Raw genomic sequence first — 22,536 nt, forward strand, 5'->3', positions numbered from 1 at the left:
ATAAATAGCACATTCATCGTCATTGTGATATGAACTTGTGCAAAAAGCACATCGTCACAGCCTGCCTGAAACACCATGCATTCACACTCAGCCTGCAATGTATGCTATAGTTTAGAGCCCTGGATACAGGGGCCATACAGTGACAGCATTTGGCCATGCAGGTGACGCCCCAGCTAGCCTTTAGCTACCCTTTTTTTGATGCCAATTTGCTGGCGACTGCAAGATGGCTTATATTAAAAAGGAGAGAAAATGGAGGAAAATGTGGATGACAAAGAACAGCAATTTTGCGTGTTTCTTATAATAATAACCCAACATCCAGAACAACAGAAGGAAACAGAAACTGTAAGTTTTGGCTAACATGCTGCACTTCAGTATTTGTTTACTTATCGCAAACCATAACGTCAATGCAATATTGAACAATGTAAGCGCACATTGCATGCTGATAAAATCCTCAACGACTGTCACTCGTCTTTACATTTATTTTAATATCTCAAAGTGCATATTGGCTGAACTAAGGCCGCTTACACATTTTAAAATGGCAAAGCTGCTAAAAGTCTGAACTACCGTCTCACCTCGAGTGCTTTGACTTAGACTCCAGTTTTACTCACCTCCAATTCCTCTTCACTACACAGATGTCTTTATAATTCCCATTATATCTGAGCCTGTGGCACCTTTGCCCAAACTGTCCCACAGCTGGATATCAGTTTATCTATCGTCCTTTAGCATGTAGCAGCGAGTGGGTACATGGCTGCGGCCAAGACACCAGAGGAGCTGCAGGACCTCAGTGGATGTGGCTGAGCCCAAAACAGGAAACACTTCTGCACCGCAGTCAGTAAATCTGACTCTCTGTGGTCTGGGATCTGCACAGATGAATATTAGAGGAAGTCCAAGTCTGTGAAAGTTTAGACCGCACGGTTTGGCACAAACTTGCTGTCTGGCCCCGGGCATAAAGGGTACATTTGTTAAAGCAGAGAAGGAAACACATGAATACTTAACTTTACAATGGCCTTGTTTGAGTGTGTACGTTGTATTAACCTCTGAGAAATGGCAGCTACTACCAGTAATATTATGTTGGCAGAGAGGAATATAATGTGCCAGTTACACATGAGCAAAAAATAGTGTTGCTGAATGACACAGTAAGTCGGTTCTTTCCATCCTTTAAGATGTTTTTATTTATAGTACAGAACATTTACAGTTTAATTTGGAACAGACTTTATGCTGTTGTGAGGAGTCCTCTATGGCCTAGGGTTATAAAGTGAAGTTCCCTATAGGCTAAGAGTAAACTTGTTTAGATCCTGCTGTTACTAATTGCTGCTCCTAATTCAGTCTGTCTCTACGTTGTGATGAATGTGTTACTGTAAGAAGGATTTTCCCTTTGTCCGTATGAGTGGAGGAATGCTGTTTGGCAGCTGGATGTGTTATGAGGTTTTTAAAAAAAACGCATCTCTGAGTTGGGGAAGTTGTGGTATGTGGAGCTTCTCCCCCTTTCCCCCCTAGCTGCACGTCTCCCTCTTCTCTCTCTTTTCCCCCACCCTCTTTTTTTTTCCTTCCAAAACCCCCCTAAGTTCAGGTCATCGCAGTCTGCAAAACAAACCAATCAAAGCCCAGCTTTCTGGCTGCTCGGAGTGACTCCACTGCCAAATATGCATGAAAATGTCACGGTTTGTTTAGAGGCCGTTTGCCGAGCTTGTAAGTTTAAACCACAGAGTGAAGACCAGAGGCAGACAGAGAGCTCCCCCTGACCAGAGAGAACTTCATGGCGGCTCTAGTTAGACAACTGCCTGAGCTTTCCCAGCCAACCTCCGTGCAGACTGGAGACACGCTAGAAAAAACAACCCTTGGTGTTAAGCTGTTAAATACATAATTGTCGTCCTTTTTATATTGTTACTGGTTTCTTTGTGAAATGTGGTCATATTGTATGAGAGAGAGATCTAATTGTAGCGAAACATATGATGTATTCATTGTGACCGTTTTTTTCTTGGCTGTTATGACTGCTGTATTGTTTAAAGACTATGAGGCCAACAGACCAGGACAACATAGAACTAACATACTCAGTTGGATTTAAGTTTGTGCCTCTCTGCTATTGATCAGCCTTATGAATATTTGTATGGAAGGCAAGATTAAGTTACGTCACCAATGTAAGTTGGAGTAAGTCTTATGTAAGGCTGCTTTGGAGCAATGTTTGCATGACTTGCATCGTATGCATGCATGATAGCTATGTAATGCTCATTCCTGGCTCTTTAAATATCTTTACCCAAAGTAAAAGAATTGTTTAAACTTACTTCCAGTTCTTAGAAAGTCAGGGATGACCTTCCGCTTTTCCTCGAAGGATTGTTTAAAAGGGAAGATCCAGGAAACGAATGAAAACAAGAGGTCGTGAGCCAGCAAAAGACAAAGAGAAACTATTGACATACCAACCCATGTAGACTGCTTGTTTTTTTTTTTTCACAGATGAAACAGCGGTCAGGATATAACCACCTTGTTGTTAGGACAGTATCCCACTCCCTTTCCAAGGAAACGGTCTAGAAGGTCTCAAAGAACACCTCTTTCTGAGACCCAGTTCTCTTAAAGTGCAGGTGTTCTCAGAAAATAGAAGTACAAATGTTGATTGATTCACGATTCGCCTTGTTTGGGCTTTAGTGGGGCCCAGCGTCGGCTTGGCTCTGCTCTCCTCTTATTTCTCATATTTTCCATGACTGTGCGGGATACTGCACAGCCAATCACATGTGTTATCCATTATCCTGTGCTGCAGCCATGGCCTCATTTTTGTCCACACTTGGTTATAGAAGTCCACTTTGTAACACAGTTTTATGTCATTGTTGTCAGCTTGTGTTTGCTGTCTTCAGTAGGATTCTCTGCAGGTGGCTGTACGTGTTGCATCCAGGCTTAATTATCAGACTTGATGTATCTCCTGTTATCTATTATTTGTCTTCTTTGAGTACACACTACATTTCCTTTGAGTGATTGAGTTATAACAGTTGCTCAACATCAACAGCAGGAGCAGGAATTTCTCATCTGGTGGACACTGGATCTGTGCCTGTGTTTATCAAACCTCCCAGAGTTTCAGATGGAGAGTAGATCTGTCCACTACTTTGGTTCAGACTGAGCGATCTTGAAAACTATCGCATGGATTATTATGAGACTTTTACAGAAAGTCACGGTCTGGAGGATAACAGTTTCTGATTATCCTCAGACTTTTCCTCTACATCCAGCAGCAGGTTGACATTCTAGTTTTCTATTTAAATATACCAGTAACAACCGGATGGATTGCCCTGAATAGTAGTACAGCCGTCATAATCCAAGAGGATTATTTCTAAACACTTTGATTCTTTTAACCTTTTAATCCGGCGCCATGTTTAGGTCAAATTATCCTATATGTGGTTTATGAATAATTACAGCTATAATGACATTTCAATTAGCTTCAGCTCTACTTTGTGTTTAGTGCTGCAAATGTTGCACACAAAACTGTGATTGTGAAAATGAGTCCAGCTAAAGATAAACATGCAGTCATCATAATGTGACAATGCTAGCATGCTGTACAAAGTCAAAGCATCACTGTGCCTTAAACAGCCTCACAGAGCTGCCTGTGTGTCTGCAGACTATTAGTCCTGTTTCTTTCAAAAACCCAACATCCAATGCGGAAATCCTCTCATTTAAAAAGGATATCAAAGCATCTTTGAAATACAATCACATGATAGTGACCACATTACCCATCACTAGTAAAGAAACTGCCCCGGAATTAACTTTTATTTGTTCCATCTGTCATGGTGCTTTCTAGCACAGGCACAGAAGCAAAAAGGTCAGATATGTCGTCCCAAAACCCGGAATGTCACAGAAAAAAAGGCTTTTTGTTTGTCCCTTTGAATAAATACGGTGACTGGGACAAATAAAGTGGCTTTTAATTCTGTGACAATCTGGGTTTTGGGACGATCTCTCTGAACTGCTTTCATTTTAAAAAAAGGGAACAATTAACTTCACACTTTAATCTAAACTTGCTCCCATAGTTTTTGTTTATCCATTTGTCACACAGACCCAATAAACATGTAATTAAACAGATGTGTTAAATACCTGATTCTGATTGGTTAATTACAGCATTCCAAGATCTTCTGGTTGTTATGAATCACAGACCGTTGCTAGGGATGCAGCTCTAATCACACAATCCAAAGGACTAACTGTAATCATAACAATCCACCGACAGACATCTGGTAAATTTGACGTTGGCCTGTTTACAGAGGGAAAAAAGAGAAGAGACAAAACAGTGGAGAAACAGCAAGAGAGGTTAAAAGACGCAAAAACTATCGGCTACGACGTTAGTTTTACGCGATTAAAAACGGCTACGTTAGCTCGTTCTAATGAGTAAAAACAGCTAGGTTAGCTCATTTTAATGAGTAATAACAGCTAGCTAATTTTAAGAAGGCTACAGAGTTAACTGTTGCTATGGACGCAGCTCTCACTGTGAGTGTAATGGGCTATTTTTAACGGAAATATAATCATTTTTAGATTAATAAAATAATTTCCAAATCAATGTTTTGTGTCACATTATTGATTTCGTAAGTAAAAAGCTGTGTAATAACTGAGACAAAACCCCTCCGCCTGCTCACGCTGTGGGGGTTCTGCCCACTATACATTATGCCTTATATATTATTCATCCTAGACCAGTCACTGATTCCCCACTACCTAAAGTCGCACAAGTAGGTCTTTCTTTTTAAAAAAACTTAAACCCCATGTTTAGTCGGATGTAATGGCTATACTGAAGCGCTAACTTCACCAGGGTAATAATGGACCAGTTTGAGACTAAAAAGGTATGATATATATAGATTGGTATTTTATATTCTTAATTTCTCTTTTCATGTATTTCTTTTTTAACGTTGGATCATTAGAGTATGTATTTGTACTAAAATGATAACTAAAGAACATCTCTACACAGTAAGCCAACAGGGCAGCAGAGAGAGCAGAGTCATTTTTGGGGCATTTTACCTTTAATTGACAGTGAACCTTAGAGGGTTTACAGGACATAAAGGGAGAGAGAGAGAGGAAGAATGAGCCACAATAAAGGACCCCAGCCAAATCAATGTGTCATGTTATGATAACAGTAAGTGCGTGTTTTAGTCACTGGACCAGTGGGGCATCGCAACATCGGTTAACTTGATGTTTGGTGCCAAGTAGAAATAATGGCCCATCAGCCTTTAGCAGTATGTTTACATGGAGAGCCACAATGTCAAAGCAGCCATCAACGTTACTCATTCATGACTCAAACACTCCAAAGAGGAGGATGAGTTTGCTCTACCATCCTGTTACGTGCTAATAATGAAAACAACCTCTAAGAAGTTTTATGCCTGTTAGTCATCCACACAGTGTTGTTCTCCATTAAGTGTGGTGTTGAGGGCTGCAAGTAGCCGTGTCCTGTTGTTCCCGTCTGCCATCAGAACGCAGCAGCATATTTCTGTCTTTACAACTCAGCTTCCCCCTGGAGATATTTTCAGCAGGTACCTGAAAAAGAAAACCCTGTGACCATGGCAGATCCTGTGGTGTCCTGTTTCTCTTATTTTGCTAACTGGACAACAAACAGCCTCTAAAGCTGGACTATTCTCTCACCAAACAAGCACACACACTCATCTAACTCAGCAGTAGGTGTGGAGCGATGTGTGACACCCTGAAATATGTGTTATGTTTGTGTGGATACTTTAGCAGTGTTCTAATAATAGAGAATTAGTTTTTCTTGAGTACATTAGAAAACTAGTATAATTACTTCTTGACATAAGCAAAATACTGCTCAATTTTAAGTCTTAACTGAGCTACTATGATAAGGGAGATAAATAAATGTGATCACTGACAGAGGCAATGATTTGAACTACTTTGCAAGGATGGTGTCTCCCAAGTAGTTTCCTTCCCCCCTGGGATATTGCTGTCTCATCTGTCAACACACTGTGTTTCAACTCTGATGACCATTTTGTACTTTTTTCTCCATCAATATATCAAAAGTTAAAAGAGATTCAAGAACAAATCAAAAGCAGTACAAAGATCTACAGCTTTGGACTCTTCCCCCAGTCTTTCAGTGAACTTAAACATTACCCCTCTCCCTCTCACGGACACACACGCACTGACATACATTTTCAATCTAATGTGTTCTCCATCTGTCTTTTGCTTGCAGAGACAAATACACAATCTACTCATGCACAGATGTTTGATATCAGTTTACATCAACCACAAATGCAAACACATGCACATTTATTTAGCCAGAATGTGTCCTTGAAGGACGTTTTATTTTGAAAGATGTTGTACTCTGTGATTTGTGCTTCATGACACGGCCTTGGCGCTCAGCTTTTTGGTTCAAAAGTAACTTTTCCTATTATGGTACGTGCTGTTGCAAAGTAGGGAAACATGGGGCGTCCTTATCTCCTTCTTTTAGTTTGTTTTGAATTTGTTTTGTTTTATAACTAACAGGAGCAGCAGCTGCTGATATAGTTCGTGTGATCAGCTAGAAAAACACAAGTGGATGATTCTACCTTTTTAATGACTTGACATTTCACTCTTGAAGGTGTGCTATTGGTTTGCTCGGTAAAGTATTTTAATGAATATACTGCTTCCAATTCCGAATAGCTTCCATGCTTATACCACACAGTTTCAGAACTAGATAGATACAACAACAGCCATGCTTTTCCCCTCAAGCCTAATATCATCTTTTCCTAATGGTGGAAAAGGAAAAATAACAAGCCAACTTGTTGTGGGAGGTAAATAGTTTTGTATTTTCTTTTTAGTGTCTCAGCTGTTGGATATTTTGGGTTGAAAAGGTCATAAAAAAGAACTAACATATCGGAGCTACAGATAACTTGTTGGTGTCAGAGGTCCTGTTCTATAAGAAGACTGTTATTCGTTTGTAAACTAGCACCAGAACTTGTCTACTCACTCAGGCATGTGGACATACATGTTAGTTTTCTTGCCTGCAGGCACTCATGATGTTTGGCGTCTCAGACAGCCTGACGTAGCTGCTCGAGCATGTTAAGAATGACAAAGATGCATGTAACAGTAATGTATTGTCATGTCTTTCCAGGTGCTGGGTCGGTGCTTCCTCACGGTGATGCAGGTCCATTTCCAGTTTCTATCACAGGCTCTGCAGAAGGTCCAGCCCGTGGCTCAGTCCTGCCTGGCTGAGGCTCTCGCCCAGGCCCAGGAGCGCTGCGCCAACGCCCGCTCCCAAAGCTCCGATCTCGGGCCTCTCACGGAGCTGGAGGAAGCATCCCGCTCATGGAAGGGTGCAGCTCAGGTATGCAGCCTCAGGGCGCCTCAGGACGCTTCCTGGTCTGCGTCTCAGAAATATGGGGTTTGTCTGTGTGAGGTGAAAAGCAGACCTGTTGCACATTCCTGAGAAATGCCAGCCGTTTATGATTTCCAGCCTCAATTTCCTATTTCCTCCTTTCTGGCTGCAGTTTGTCTGTGAACCTGCAGTGTTACGTTCTGTTCCTCTCTTAACCCCAGCCCATGTAAGGGAGGCGGTTTTGTAAGAGGACTGGACTAATCCCCAGGCTAATCAGCCCCACTGGCCCATTTTGAGCTGTGTTGAATAAAGTGAGGCAGGGAGGAGAATAGTGGGCTGATTGATCTGTTAAGCTCTGGCATGCAGAGTGTTAGCCCTGGAGGGGACCAGGCCTGGCTGGACCGTGATAGAATTAGCTGAGGGGGGGTTAGGCAGAGGGGCCAGGGCTCTTTTTTTAGATGCTTTTTATCAATTAAAAAGTTGTATTTTTAAGGCTTAAGCTCTATTTTTTTAAAACAAAAAATCCAGTTTAACCTCCTGCTATCCCTCTAAAGACACCCTTAATTTGAGTCTTGCTCTTTACATCCCTATAAGCATCACATTTTTAGAAATGTTAGTCTTTAGTCTAATCTTTTTGTCCCGTACGGTCCATTCATTCCCAAGCTTGTCCTACATTTCTCTGTGATGTTATGCTGTTATGTTGATGTCCCTGCTGTGTCTCGAACCCAGTACTCTGCTCTGCCCTCAGGCCATGGTGAGGCTAAGAGAGAGGGGCCGGGACGGCTGCCTGGCAGGCATCCAGGTTCAGCAGCTCTTCTGCTCTAACAACACCTCCATCCCTGAGCACCAGCTGAAGGAGCTCAACATGAAGATTGACCATGCTTTACAGGTACGGTATCAACTCAAACACCAGGGCAGGGACTTCTGCTGCTGTTGTTCCAGTGGCTCGTAGAAATATGTTGAAATAGAGATCCATGTATGAAGGCAGAGTAAACAAAACTACATATCCCCTCCAGATGAGAGGACAGTTATGTTGATGCGTTCTCTCTATCTCCAGGCCTACAAAGCAGCACTGGAGAGCCTGGGTCATAGTGAGTACGCACTAAAGGCCGGCTTTCATCTTAACCCCAAAGCTGTGGAGGCAGCCTTGCAGGTGGGTTCACCCTCAAGAAGTTGAAATATTAATAGAATGATGAGTTATTCATTGTTTTTTGTGATTTTGTGTTTACATGCTGGTGTGTGCTTCTGTGTGTGCAGAGCTGCTGCAGCGAGGCAGAGGCCCAGCAGGCGGGAAGGATGCATACCACCTCCCAGCCCATCCAGTGTGAGCTGCCCACCATCCCTGTACAGATCGGCTCACATTTCCTCAAAGGAGTTTCCTTCAACGAGTCCGCGGCTGAAAACCTCAAACTGAAAACGGTAATGCTTCATGCTGCTTCTGTTCTGTTTAAAAAGATACAAAAATAATAAAACGTCAACCAGATCGTGTTCTTTTGGTGCTTGTGCAGTGATAAACTCAGCAGATATGTGGACTAGTGGAGGCTGTAGTTCTCATTTTGTGGTGTGTTTAGTGTTACATTAGCAAACGGTAATAGTGGACTGCTTTGTTGATCCACATTGTTTGTCTCTCCAGCACACGATGCTGCAGCTCATTAAGGAGGCGCTGGGCCAGAACGGAGTGACCCCGAGGGACGACTCTCCCGTCACCGAGGTCCTCAACCAAGTCTGCCCATCCAGCTGGAGAGGAGCCTGCAAGACAGCCGTCCAGCTGCTGTTTGCCCAGGCTGGTCTGGTGAGTAGAGATGTTAGAGAGCAGAGTTGCTACAGTAAAGCTTATTTCTCGATTCTTCCTGATCGTTTGTCAAAGGTGAACGAACTGAAGATCAAACCTATAGTCTTGTGTTTCTCCCATTTAGCCTGTTCTAATTGAATGATTTGTTTTTCTATATACCGTGCTCTGGCCCTTTTTCTTCTTCACATTTGAATCCTGTTTGTGAGAGATGTACTAAGACAAAAAGTTCTCTGTTGAGTCCTCATTCAGTATTTGCTCGTGCTAACATCCATCACCACAGTTTAGTTGATACTACAGATTAGCGGAAAGGAGGCGGCGTGCCGACGTGAACAGGCCTGTTGCACTTCACTGACACTTCTGCTTAAGTTACCGGCTCCTCTCCTTGTGTGCGTCTGCGAGTTTGGCAACTTGCATCTCATTGTTTATCAGATTTGTAATGGAGATGTGGAGATCTGTCTGCTTGCTTTGAGGCAGCCGAGAGGTGTAAACAAACACCAGAGAGACACAAAGGCGAAGAAACATTCCTGCAGCATCTGGGTGAAGGATGGGCTCGCCTGGGTGCGTCTACAAACACAATCACCTCCCCCCTCCTCCTGTTGAAAACAAGAGTCACAGGGAGGGCGGGTCAGCGGTGGACTCTCCACAGAGTAACACCAGTGTGTTTATGCTCTGCTGTTTATTTCCTCTGTGTGGTCTGCTCTGTTTTGTGTGTCAAGCAGAGGGAGCGTTCCCATCCAGCCTGCCAGTCCCGTGCTAACTGTAAAACAAGCCCTGGATGATGGATGAGCGCTTTGCATTAGCTCCTTATCAGAGCCTATGACCACTCGACTCAGAATAGATCACACAGAACACACATTAACACACACACTCTCACGAATAGTATCTTCCCCACACTTTGCATATACATACTCATACATTACAGTCATGCACTGTTCAAACCTCCCTCCCCACACCCGGGCTTTCTCCTCCCTGTTTTCTGTCTTTACACCCACACAGAACTCAGAATCATCCTATCTGTTCTCCTGTTCCTGGCAAAGTTATTCAGCAGTGACTCCTTTTTTTCCCGCTCGTCATGGCTTTCAGAGAGCAGCAACAAAGTTGACCTTGTCGTATTTGTTCCGACATGGCCGACAGGACTCTGTGACGTGAGCAGAGTCCGGGGTCTCTGAGGATACACCTGCTTTTTGGATAACAATAGGGTAACTTCCTGCAATACAGGAAAGAGACTCCTCCCACTTTCCCTCCCTCTCGCTGACCCAGTTGTGTGGGTCTCGAGGAGCCAAGGCCACTTTCAAAGAACTCGCAAATAAATCTGACCAGCAGGAAGACGAGCCTGTTTGTTGTCAGCGGCTGATTGAATGCATTCGGCTTCCTCACCTTGAACTGCCTCTCCCTCTGCATGGTGGGAAATGAATGCCAGACATCAGTGAAAAGCCTTTGACTGCTGCGTATGTTTATTAATGTTAGCATGGCTGGTAAAGGGGCACAATCTGACGAGTTTACATGTTGGAGAGGATAAAACCAGTCTGTTCGATTGAAGTGTTTTATTTAACTGTATTACCCTTGAAATGTAGGAGAAATGTATGTTGTAAATTGAGAGGCTCTGAAGAAAGGGTTTTTGTCAAGTTATACTAACGAAGGTGCGTTTCTTTGTCCCCACAGGTGGTTGTTGATACAGCTCAGATTGAGAACAAGGAGGCCTATGCTCCGCAGATCACTCTTGAGGGTTCAAAGGTGGTGGTCCAGGTTCCCTCTACATGGTAAGCACATCATTTTTAATACTTTTTTATCGAGTTAGCTTTCACATTTTTCTAAAGACAAGAACAAAAGAAGAAAAATAACAATAATATCAAAAAAAGAAAGAAAGAAAAAGAAAAACACACCTTGTGCAGCAAGAGCAGTCCATTTCTCCCACTTCTTAGAGAAGGTTTCTCCTTTAAAGGAGCAGTTCGCCCCTGGAAAAAGCCACTGTCAGTCAAAGCTGGTGTTCTCTGTAATCGACAGAGGTAATAATACTTGAAATTGGCGCCATAGCTGTGTAGAAAGCTCGTGGTTTCGCCTATTCTACATTCCTACAACACCCAGCATGCATTGCGCCACTCCCTCTGAAAGTAACGAGAGACACTGAAATACTACAGTTTTTACCGCAGGCAATGGCCTCTGAGCAGTACAGAATCCGAAATACAATGAGAATACACCGGTGGTTTGTCTAAAAAAATCAATCTTCAGGTCTGCAGTCTACATTTCAAACCTGATTTTGAACGAGACATGACATCGGAGGTGGCGTCCTAGATTGAGGAAGTGTAGTTTAGCGAGCTCCCTGGCCTCCGATGGATGACAGGTTTTACGTAGTCTGGCAGAGGTTTTCCAGGGCCCACTGGAGAAACAGATAGCGTCCTCCAAGGGCATAGAGAGAAATTGGATTTTTACTACTATAATGACATTAGCTCCCCATAATAGCATGACAGGACTGAGGTTGAAAATCTGCAAACTGGTCCTTTAAGTCTCAGAGAGAAAGTTGTCTCTCCGTTACAAAGATTTCGTTAACAATTTTTATCCAATCGCTGAGGTTCGGAGGTTCAGGTTTATGCCATTTCTGTGTTATTGCTTTCTTACAAGCAGTAAACATATTTTACACAGATAACAGTCCTTCTTTATGTAACATCCTCTCTCATTAAACCGAGGTACAGGATCTTTACATCATTTAGTAAGAAGCTGTTTTTAAAAGAAGATTGCAGACAGTGAAATGTTTTCTTCTGATTGGTGGCTGTGGTAGTTAACAAATAATCTAATTTATAATCCGATCATATTGTTTGTCTCAGATAATGCAGGGCAAATATGAACAGAATTGGTATTATAATCCTGCCAGGTGCAATGACATTGACCAACACTTGTTTATCTGGTTTTGTGTACACAACATTATGTAAGGTCAGCAGAGTGAACAAACAGGTTATATATGTAAATCTGATCTAATGTCACAGTTTGGGAACAAAATGACCGCGCCGTTGGTTCATGCCTTCGGTGTGCACATGAGGCTTCCCAAAGGAGGATTTAGACCTGTCTATGTCTTATGTTCAGAAGCAATGAAGAAGAATGGAGAACTGGTTAATGACAAAGCCATGTTTTTTTGTGTTGGTTGAGACTGATGCTATATACTTTGTTCACATTTAGAATTAGCATTCAGGTAAGGAGATGTCTGTTTTATTTCCAACATGTGAGACGTGTAGAAGCAACTACAGAAAACCTGGACCAGCCTGTGAGCTGAAAGGCTGAGAGGCTGTAGGGTTGTTTTTTATGAATATCAAATATCACATATTCATCTTTTCAGCACATGCACCTGGGCTTTTGTGTGCGAGACAATGTGTTCGATTTGTAGTTCATGTCTTGTCCCGTCTTGCTCTGTCTTTGTGTGTGTGTGTGTGTGTGTGTACATATCCAGGTGTCTGAAGGAGGACCCAGCCACGATGTCCCTGCTCCAGCGAAGCCTGGACCCGGAGAAGACCCTCGGCCTAGTAGATGTGCTCTACACGGCAGTGTTTGACATCAACAGGTGGAAGGAGAGAAAGTGAGTGAAAGTACAGTATAGCTGTTCTGTACAGGTGATGTGTACAGCATAGCATCTGTTGTCCTCATGATGCAGGATAACGAATGTTTACTTTTCTTGGTTTGTGAGGATTTGCCGCTTTTGTTTTTCGTTTTGCCATTAAATGACGTCTTCTGATTTTCAATAATTTGTTCTGCAAAATGAACCAAACTACACGTGTTGGCAAGCCATAGTCAAATCCATTAAGAGTACTGAAAACATTACTGTTCATACAAAATAATTAAATACTTGTCTTTCTCTTCTATTCAAAAGAGAGCAAGCCCTGCCCACCATTCAGATCCAGCTGCAGCGGGAGAGCCCAGACTACAGCGGCCAGGCAGACCTGCCTCCAGGCACCAGCTCCAAGACCTCCAGTGGACTGCCTAAAACAATATCCAAACTGACTTCCAAGTTTACCAAGAAGGTCTCGTCCAGCTCTAACAGTGGCGGCAGTTACTCCATCCCTAACACCCCGTCTCGCAGCATGCTATCAAGCAGCAGCTCTGAGGAAAAGGCCAAGAGCCTGGGCCACAGTGACGGGAGGATCCAGAGCATCCTGCAGATGGGCAGCCTGTCTTGCACCCCGGACTCTCCCCAGCAGGGCCAGCTGGCCAACGGTTTGGTGTCGGAGGACCAGGGGATGAACCTGCCCACTGACCAAGAGATGCAGGACGTCATCGACTTTCTCTCAGGTTTCAACATGGGGAAATCCCAGCAGGCGTCACCCCTGGTTAAAAGGAGGAACTCTGTGGCGTCTGCAAACCCCGCTGAGCTGAAGCCCCCGAGTGGACCTCCACCAACTTCCCAATCCATCTCTCACAACGCCCTGCAGGCCCCAGCTCAGACCTTGCCCCAGCCCCAGCCCCAGCCTCCTCCATCAGTGCAGAAGCAGCAGCCTCAGCCACAACCGCAGCCACCTCCTCCTCAGCAGCAACAACAGCAGCCCCCTCCTCCAACTCAACAGCCCTCCCCGCAGGCCCTGCAGTACTATCAGCACCTCCTGCAGCCCATCAGTCAGCAGCAGCCACCTCCTCCACAGCTTCCTCCTCAGCAGACCCCACCGCAGGTCCTCCCACAGCAAAGAGTGGCGAGCAAGTGGCTCGGCACCTCCGGCCAACAGCCTCCACCGCAAGGCCCGCCTGCAGGGCTGTCACCCCTGGGTCCGATCGGGCAATGGAGCTCTCCTGGGCTGCCTGACCTGAGCTCGGATCTGTACAGTCTGGGCCTGGTCAGCACCTACATGGACAGTGTGATGTCAGAGATGCTGGGCCAGAAGCCACAGGGGCCTCGGAACAACACCTGGCCCAACAGAGACCAGAGTGAAGGAGTGTTCGGGGTTCTGGGAGACACACTGCCATTTGACCCAGCAGGTGAGATTCACCTCACTTCACTGTTGTAGATAATTCACCTTACAGTCTATTCAACAGGTTCATTAAGTGATATGTGCATTCACACATAATCTGGCACTTCGGACGACCCAAAGAGTCAGCCATCTTTAAAACTTTACAAGTTGAGAGGGAAAGGCTTCATATCCTCAATACTTTTAAAACTGTTTAAATTAGAGATTCACCGATTGAGAAAATCAGGGCTGGTGTTTAAAACAACAATTTTGCCGATGGCCGATATGTTTTTTTCAATAACTGTAATTTTTGTAATTATTAATGCCCTCGTCTGGATAAGGGACCCAAATTAACTTTAATTATAAAAAAATGAATGTATTCAGGCCTTCATCACACTCTTTGAGAAAGCATGAATTCAATCTTTCAAATTCCCAGTACATCTTTTTATTCAAACATCTTTCACATGAAAATATTTTTTCCAAAACATAACCTCTTTAGCCTGTTTTAGAATCACCTGTTCATAGCACATTTTTCAGTGCTTAAAGCCTAACAAAGGTCTTTCTGAAAACAAATACTTTTATGTTACAGTTAAATTTACTGCACAATTAAAGCAGACGTACGTCGCTTTGGACAAAAGCGTCTGCTGAATGAAATTGTAACTTTTTAACTGTTAAATAATATCAACACGGCCTATTCCAACGTTCAGCTGATGCATCAGTGCATCCCTGGTTTAAATATTATTTTCTGTTTTAATTTTGACACCAAAATATTTCATATTTTATTTTGACTGTCAATTTATCAAGAAATGGGTAAAAGAAAATCAGAGCCAAACTAAGGATGTATGAGTTTTGTTTGTGAGGAAGGATAAACCCCCTAAAAAATCTGACTAAATCAAATGCTTCTGTTTTACAAACCTGCATGTTAACATGAAAGTGCTGAAGATGATCACTTTAAACCTGAGATCGTCGTATTTGCGGTCAAATAACTGCACTGTAGGTCCAAATGTCTAGAATTGACCCTTTTAAACCGTATGAACCAAACCAAATGAAATCATGGTGTAGGTTTTTCTTCTCTTGTCTTAAAGAAAGTTGAATAAGTTATTGTTAAAGCTTATTAGCAGACAGAATGCATTTAATTCCTTTATATGTAAAACAATCCCCATCATCCTCTGTTTTGGATCTTGTACTTATTTAAGGAAAGATATGACCCGTCATCTTTTTGTTATGAAGAGACATCCTAATAGGAGTGTTGCTCTCACCTCTCATGCTCCTTAGTCAGACTGTTATGTCAGCTGTGCGTGTGTGTGCGTGTGTGTGTGCGTGTGTGTGTTTGGAGGGGGAAGGCCTGAAGCTCTGCTGACACCATCATTTCATTATTAGAAAAAAAAACCTCAGAGAAGCAGCTAAGCAATGTTTGTCTGACTTCCACTGCAGTGATGAGTAAGTTATTCATCACACCTGGAGACTAATGTTCAGATCAGGGTATCGCTGCTTTGTGCCCATGCAGTCCAGTCGAAACCATTACGGTGCTTGAAATGGTAACCAGCTGACGTATAAAAAGTTACTCATCGAAATTCAAATCTTTGTTGTCTCATAAAAGAAAATGAGTTTGCAGACATCGGTTGAAATCAGGATAGGACGGCATGCACAAAAATGCAATCTCATGATATGGAAATACAGGAGTATACCTGCAGGGAGGATAAATGACCGCTGCTTGGTTTTTGTCTTTAACCGCTCTTAACTGGTGTCAGGAGAGATACTAATCAGGTTGTTTACGAGGATGCTAAAGCCAGACTTTAGATGAATTAATTAGACTTTATTGAGGGCGTTTATCTTGTTTAGTTTTACACATATCTTGTGAAATCTAAATGCCGTTACTTCTGCCAGTCAGTGCACATTGATATAATCTATCTGAAAGTATTTATTACTCGTTATGCACCGTCTTGTAACCATTCGCGCAGATTTTACACAACTTTGGACCGTGAACTGAGTAACAGTATACAGTCACTGTAGGTCAGACAGTATCGGCAACTGTTTTCCCCTGCATGCCTCTGCCACTGTAAGTTGGCAATTTATGCTGAATTTAGCCTGTGTCAGTTGCTATTTTTACAGTGCAGCAGACTCTTTTGATTGCAGTCAGGCCTATTGTGCCGAGCTGACTTACAGCCTTTGTGATTTTCTGCTATGGTCGACAGTCTGGATAAACGGATTGAGCTCCAGGGAGCGAAAGAGAAAAGCTGAGGGTGTCAGAAACTCATAGCTGTGTTTATCCTCCTTTTTTTTCCCTCCATGCGCAGTCGGCTCTGACCCGGAGTTTGCACGTTACGTCGCTGGCGTCAGTCAGGCCATGCAGCAGAAGCGGCAGGTGCAGCACATCCGTCGCCCGAGCAACCCGCGCAGCAACTGGCCAATGCCTGATGAGCAGCACAGGACCTGGTCCCACCCAGAGTACTACAGTGAGGGGTACGTATCTGTACATGATGGATCCACAGCTATACAAGGACGATAATCAAAATTCCCAAGTTTTTGATTATATAATATATATTTCCCTCGTTAGGATATATAAGAGGATATATTGTAAAGAACATGAATAGATGAACCGATCAAATGTATAAATACAGGCGTTTTAAAAGGGATAAAAAAAAATTGAACTTATTTTGCTTGCCTAGTTTCCGATGGCAGTTGTCTGTGCTCTTCCCACCTTTTAAACTCAGAATTTCAAAATATAAAAACTAGCTACACACACATGCATGTGCACAGATTCCTACTGCAGTGTTTCAGGATGTGTTTTGTGCTGCATTGCTGGTGAGTTATTTTCAGCTTAGTTTCAACACAGTGCTTAATATCAGTGAGCGATGTTGTGATTAAATTTTTAATGTGGCAGACATCATCGATATGGGAGGCATTTACCATGTTAATCATGACTGTAGTCATCGAATTCAGCCCACAAGTGTGAGACAGCTCCGTCCTGCTGAGAATAATCTGAGAGAGTAGGCAGACAGAAACAAACAGTCATAACTGCAGTCAGTGGCATCTCGTGCGTAAGCTCTGTGTGGTAAAGCTGAAGTTAATCCTGCAAATCTCCAAAACGGAGAAAAAAAGGAAAAGTCAACCAACAATTCCATATATTAAACATTTTTCTAAAATTGTTTCACGAAGATATTAAGATGCCATCAAATGAATTAAAATAAATACCACATTACTTACAGTGAATGAGACAGTGCTAATACCTTCCCTGGTTGTGTCCTCAGGGAGGCCGTAAACAGCAGCTGGTCAGCCAATCAGGGGGACTCAGCCAGCTCCAGCGACGAGACGTCTTCAGCCAACGGCGACAGTCTGTTCTCCATGTTTTCTGGGCCGGACCTTGTGGCTGCGGTTAAACAGAGGAGGTGAGTCCTGATCTCAACCACCGGCCTGGATATGTCTTTTAATTTCTGTCAGCTTTACTGCATCATAAAATGCACTTCACTGAATGTCTTTAAACATTTAAAACTATGACACAAAACTGAATAGTGATCTTTTTCCTCACCCTGCTTACTGCACACTGTTGATACTGATTGCATAGAAGTGTTTGTGCAGGCTCAGATGTGTGACCCAGACTTTAACTTTCTCTGTTGTCAGAAAACACAGCTGTGGTGAGCCGGAGGTGTGTACCCTGCCCTCACCACCACTCCATCACATCGGAGATGATACCCAGGTAAACTTTTACAATTAGTGCTGTGCATCAAGATGTTTTGTTCTTTTTGCAAATTCCTATTTGGAAAATATAATTTGTATAAATACATTTTTAACCATTTGAGAGCCTTTTTATTTGAAGTGACACCTTTGTTTTTTGTCAGTGTCTCAGCCTTTGTAAGGTTAAACCTGTTCCTCAGCTAACTTGCCATATGGGTCATTAGTGTGTTCAAATAATGTTTCATGGCACAAGAAAGTGTAAAAACTTTAAATTAATTAGGGCACGAGCACCGACGGGTGTGAGGACACGCATCAAAGGTGCAAGAAATTTACATGTGATATTAAAATAATAATTTCACAAATTAGCTTGTATGGAAAAGAAAATTCATGTGAAAATCATTAAAAACTGAAAAACATTTTCCAGATCTATGGAGAGAAATGATTAGGAATTGTGATTTAATTTGACTGGTAAGACCTTGTTGTGACATTTTGATTCTTTATTGACCTTTTCATCTGATTTCATCCACTTTGTTCCACAGGACAGCAAAACTAAGACCTGGCCTCCCAAAGCGCCATGGCAGCACTCCACCCACACCCACACCAACACCATGCCCAATCCCAGCTCTTCCTTGTACCAGATGAACATCCCTCCTTCCTCCCAGTGGAGCGACTCCATGCAGATGCTGCAGTCTCCCGTGTGGTCCACTGCCAGCGACTGCTCCCCCTCCACCGGCATCTCCTCTGGTTTTCCCTCCTTCACCCAGCAGCAGCAACAGCAGCAGCAGCAGCAGCAACAACAACAGCAACAGCAGCAACACAAACCCATGACCAAGGGCTTTAAATCCTTCCCCCTCAAACACGAGCACAGGCCCTCCTACCTTCACCAGTACTGATCGCAGTCTAACGCCGAACGAGTCCACGTGAAGTGCCACCGAGGGCCTGCAGCTCTGTGAGACGAGTGGGCCGAGCTGCAGCCGTCACAGTCCACACCCACTCAATTGGAAGATTTCAAAGCCGCAGATAGAGGCAAAATTTCAGTAAACACACTGGCTCAACATTTTTGTAACTATATTTTTCCATGTCAAACATCCCCATTTGAAAAAGAGGCATATTTTGAAGTTTTTTGAACTGCCATGTTTTAACTACGAGAGGTGCATGCGTCATGCTGGCAGCAGTCAGTCTAGTGGTCGTTTCTCTGTCTGTTGAGCTGACGTCTCCTCAGACAAGAGCTGGAGACGTGCACGGCCGTCACCCACTTGCTTCTGCAGCTGAACGTGTGTTTGTGTGTGTGTGTGTGCGTGCGTGCGTGCGTGCGTGTGTGTGTGTGTGCGTGCGTGTAAAGGAGGGGATTACAAGGGGGCAGGGGCTTAAAATGCTCTCATTTTGCCCGTAATAAATATACTGTGTCTACATAGCTGTAACTGCCAAATCTCACGCAAGATGACTCAGAGTACAGCTACCATCTACTGTTTCATAGCTTGTAAAATACTGAAGTTGAAATATAAATATTTAGTTCTTTTTATTAAGAGGCTTTGAGCAGGCTCAGCATAAATATAGTAAGTCACTGCAGAGGTGTCATTTGAGAGAAATACACTACTTTTTTCAACAACTGACCAGAGTTTAGAGTTATAGCAGTAACAATGTGCCATGTTGGTATTGATAGCACTTGCAGAATATTATTTCCAACCAAAGCGTTGTTCAGAAGATGAATGGTGCTGAAGAGATGAGAGGCGGTCTGAGATTACAGAGAAACAGTGAAGTCACACGCCCTATTGGACGAGCGCATTAGGGATCATCTTCACTTCCATTCATTTCCTCCTCCTCCTCTCTAATTGGCGGTTGTTTGACACTAACTCCCATAACCCTTATTTTTCTTCTGTTTGATAATACAATATTTTTCTTGTACAATTATTGACAGTATTAATCTTATTTTTGTATTTTCTTACATGTTATACCATTACTGTATGTTAGTATTCTTGTAGGCATATTGCATAAAACATTATTTTCCACTTCCCAATATGTGAAAAAAGCACATTTTTTTCCTACAGAGTTGAACTACACCATCTATCTATAAAGGTTACCAAATATGCCATGCTAAACACTAAAACATTGTGTGATGAGGGTGTTTTCGAGCCCTTGTTTCTTCGGTTTCTATGGCAGTGGGCTGTATTTAAAAGCCCAGAATGTTATCTTTTTGTGATGTTTGCGGATGCCAATGTTGCCTGTATTTATGAAATGACACCATGTTTTCAGAAAACTAACATACTTAACATGTTTACAGAGAATTGTTTGCTGTATATACATATAAATATATATCTTTTTATAGTTAATGTGCTTTGCACAATCAAGATATAGGGTTTGTTGCTTTCTGTCTGTGTTCTCTCCCTAACTGTTGCAGCCTTTTTTAAAGACATCATTACAGACCTTGGACTGTAACTGTTAGCTTCTCAGCTGTGTCAAATGGTTTACTAGTGGCTTCTACAAAAGAAAAAAATAATAATAAAAACATGTTGCCCTGATAGAAGATATGAAGGGGGACTGCTTGGCTTATGTTGCTTATTGTTCTCTTGAGCTGGCAACTGAATCTTTCCAAGTGTACCAGCAATGCAAAAAATGAATAAAAATGACTAGCAATTCGAAACGCTGTCTGTTGTTTTTCTGTTAGTGTCTGACTTTACTCGCTGAATGTTTCAAATGTTCTCAGCTCCTGCTATTTTCTTATTTTTAATTTTATTTATTTCTAGTAAAAGACCATTATGTTCATAGTTTTTTGTTAAAAAGTTCACTTTTTTGCATTTAGAACAGTGTCTGGGTCTGCACTGGTATAAATCACAATATGTAAGATGTAATTCTCACACAGCACTTTTTGCACATTTTTCTGTATCTTGAAATATAAATTAATAAAAATCAATAGTGTTATTGAGAATCAATTAAAATTAATTATAATTGTGCTAAACTAAAGTATAATGATAATTTCTTACAACCTTAGATACAACGTGGTCTCTTTGCTGATTAATAACAAAAACAAATATCCAAAGACAAATTTCCAAAATATAAATATATTTTTAATGTAAAAAGTAAGACTTGGTATTCACAGAATTTTTACCACAAACATCCAATAAAGCATTAATGACCTGTAATCCTGGAGTGGGTGACATTTCTGAAAACAGTTCAAATAAATCTTTCTTGTGATGTAAAACAACTCAACGCCATCATCATGTCCCTCCATGGCCGTTCACATTTGTTGCCGAGGTTTCACTGGATGTAGACTGGAAACAGAAACGATAACAGTTTTGGAAATAAGCACCTAGTAAAGAAAACATTATGAACTATATTTTTGCTGCAGTGGTTACTCGTAAATTGTGTAGATTGTATTTACACTTGAGGCAGGGGGTGTGTTCTCCGGGCTGGCATCAGCTATGGTCGCCAGATAGACGATGTTGCGGTGCAGGATCTGTTGGTATCTGTAGAAAACAGGAATGAACCGCAGCTGAAAATACCCAGTAGAAAAGAGACACGTACATTCCCATATACCGAACTCACAACAGTATGCACACACACACACACACACACACACACACACTATTATCAATGTGCTAACCACCAGCTATTCATTATGCATTTACTGTATTAGTGGCAGAGCTTTGTATTGTTTGACTTACTGTACACACTCCACGGCTCGTCCTTTCTGCATGTATTCAGCGATGCATCTGATTAACTGATCGTTTTCATCCAGCAGCTGGGACAAAAAAAGAAGAATGAACAAGTTGACCAAAAGTCGGTAGCTAATATGATCAATCATCACTGGGGAAAAAAGCCATGGTCTACAAACAATTAGATGAATATTGCTGTTCAGCAAGCACGGCGCCTAAATGACTGTAAACAAATAGTGCATGAATGGATATACTTGGCTATACTGCTAGTGGACTAACTAGCTTGTGGCTAATAGTTAACATTTGCGCCTTAGCTACGTGTATGTACGGGAATATAAGCTAATGGCTAGTTAGCCGGTTCGTGAAATGTACTTTAATAGTGTCTTACCCTCTGTATTGTTTCTTGGTTGATTTTCGCTTTTCCACGTAGTTTCTTTGGCACAAAAACAATCGACATTTTTGTATTACGTTTGCCGTACTTGTTTGTAACAGAACACTTCCGGTTATTTCGGTCTTCTTCGTCGATTTTATTTTCAACACCCGTTTCATTCTTTTTGTATTACCGCCATATTCTGGTGAGCTGCAGTATAGCAACCCCAAACTAAAAAAATACTCTTTGTCTAAAAACAAAAGTTTAGGTTACAGATGACTCTTTGCTTAGGGATAGCCACGGTACATGAAAGGTTTACTTGATGAAAATGAGACTTAATGAACATTTTCAGAATATAAATTATTTTATTTAATCTAATGTGTTTCATCTTCATTTGTTTAGAGTTTGCAGATGATGAATTCTGGGGGACCCACCTGACATTCCACAGTCAAACCTCAAAATCTTGCATAAATTCTCAGGATACTTCAGATTAAGTGAGAGTATTCTGCTCATAGATAACCTGTTGCGTTGTGAACGCTTCAAGAACTGTGCTTTTGTGCCACCCTCAGGCCAAAATGTCAAAAGTGACCCAGGATAATCTGTGACCTTTTACAGGAACTGGGAAGTTGACATTGTGTAAAGCCTGATTAAATGTCATATTAAATACACTTCAGTTTAATTCTTTACATTTTATATCCTTCATTAGCATTTTAAAAAACAGAGACTATCAGAACTGTATAGAAAATAACTATAACAATAACTTTGTTTCAATTTGTATAGGCGTACTAAGTCAAGCTCAAATGGAGCTCATCCATTTTTGATGTTATTAATTACACCTGTGGTTTTTTTATATGTCAAAACGTATTTAG

General features: G+C 42.1%; 2 protein-coding genes across 2 annotated transcripts in view; one reads left to right on the forward strand and one right to left on the reverse strand.

Annotated features, from left to right (window-relative positions):
- garre1 (granule associated Rac and RHOG effector 1) overlaps positions 1-20,276 on the forward strand; it is a 36,059-nt gene extending 15,783 nt beyond the window's left edge. Inside the window, exons 3-14 of the mRNA XM_069659200.1 lie at positions 7,052-7,264; positions 8,004-8,144; positions 8,313-8,408; positions 8,513-8,674; positions 8,889-9,047; positions 10,710-10,807; positions 12,487-12,612; positions 12,904-14,000; positions 16,267-16,432; positions 17,221-17,358; positions 17,591-17,666; positions 18,184-20,276. Coding sequence (XP_069515301.1) covers positions 7,052-7,264; positions 8,004-8,144; positions 8,313-8,408; positions 8,513-8,674; positions 8,889-9,047; positions 10,710-10,807; positions 12,487-12,612; positions 12,904-14,000; positions 16,267-16,432; positions 17,221-17,358; positions 17,591-17,666; positions 18,184-18,537 — 2,826 coding nt within the window. The 3' untranslated portion in view covers positions 18,538-20,276. The remainder of the gene's footprint in view (positions 1-7,051; positions 7,265-8,003; positions 8,145-8,312; positions 8,409-8,512; positions 8,675-8,888; positions 9,048-10,709; positions 10,808-12,486; positions 12,613-12,903; positions 14,001-16,266; positions 16,433-17,220; positions 17,359-17,590; positions 17,667-18,183) is intronic.
- A 451-nt stretch (positions 20,277-20,727) lies between these two features.
- ss18l2 (ss18, like 2) lies at positions 20,728-21,786 on the reverse strand. The gene is made up of 4 exons (XM_069663194.1): positions 21,686-21,786; positions 21,307-21,383; positions 21,024-21,108; positions 20,728-20,913 (listed from the first exon to the last, which is right to left on the reverse strand). Exons 1-4 carry the CDS (start codon positions 21,752-21,754, stop codon positions 20,860-20,862), a joined length of 285 nt encoding a protein of 94 aa, XP_069519295.1. The 5' UTR covers positions 21,755-21,786; the 3' UTR covers positions 20,728-20,859.
- Between the last annotated feature and the right edge of the window lie 750 nt (positions 21,787-22,536).

Source organism: Semicossyphus pulcher, unplaced genomic scaffold (assembly GCF_022749685.1).
Source record: "Semicossyphus pulcher isolate SPU_LCO1_2020_fin unplaced genomic scaffold, fSemPul1.0.p SCAF_1, whole genome shotgun sequence".
In the NCBI taxonomy this organism is placed as follows: Eukaryota; Metazoa; Chordata; class Actinopteri; order Labriformes; family Labridae; genus Semicossyphus; species Semicossyphus pulcher.

What these genes read in the sequence shown, in the direction of transcription:
- ss18l2 (XM_069663194.1), bottom strand. Translation starts at nt 21,754, where the DNA reads ATGTCGATTGTTTTTGTGCCAAAGAAACTACGTGGAAAAGCGAAAATC. An exon ending in ACCAAGAAACAATACAGAGG is followed by an intron (nt 21,384 to 21,685) that starts GTAAGACACTAT and finishes TTTTTGTCCCAG; the next exon opens with CTGCTGGATGAAAACGATCA. An exon ending in CGAGCCGTGGAGTGTGTACA is followed by an intron (nt 21,109 to 21,306) that starts GTAAGTCAAACA and finishes TGTTTTCTACAG; the next exon opens with ATACCAACAGATCCTGCACC.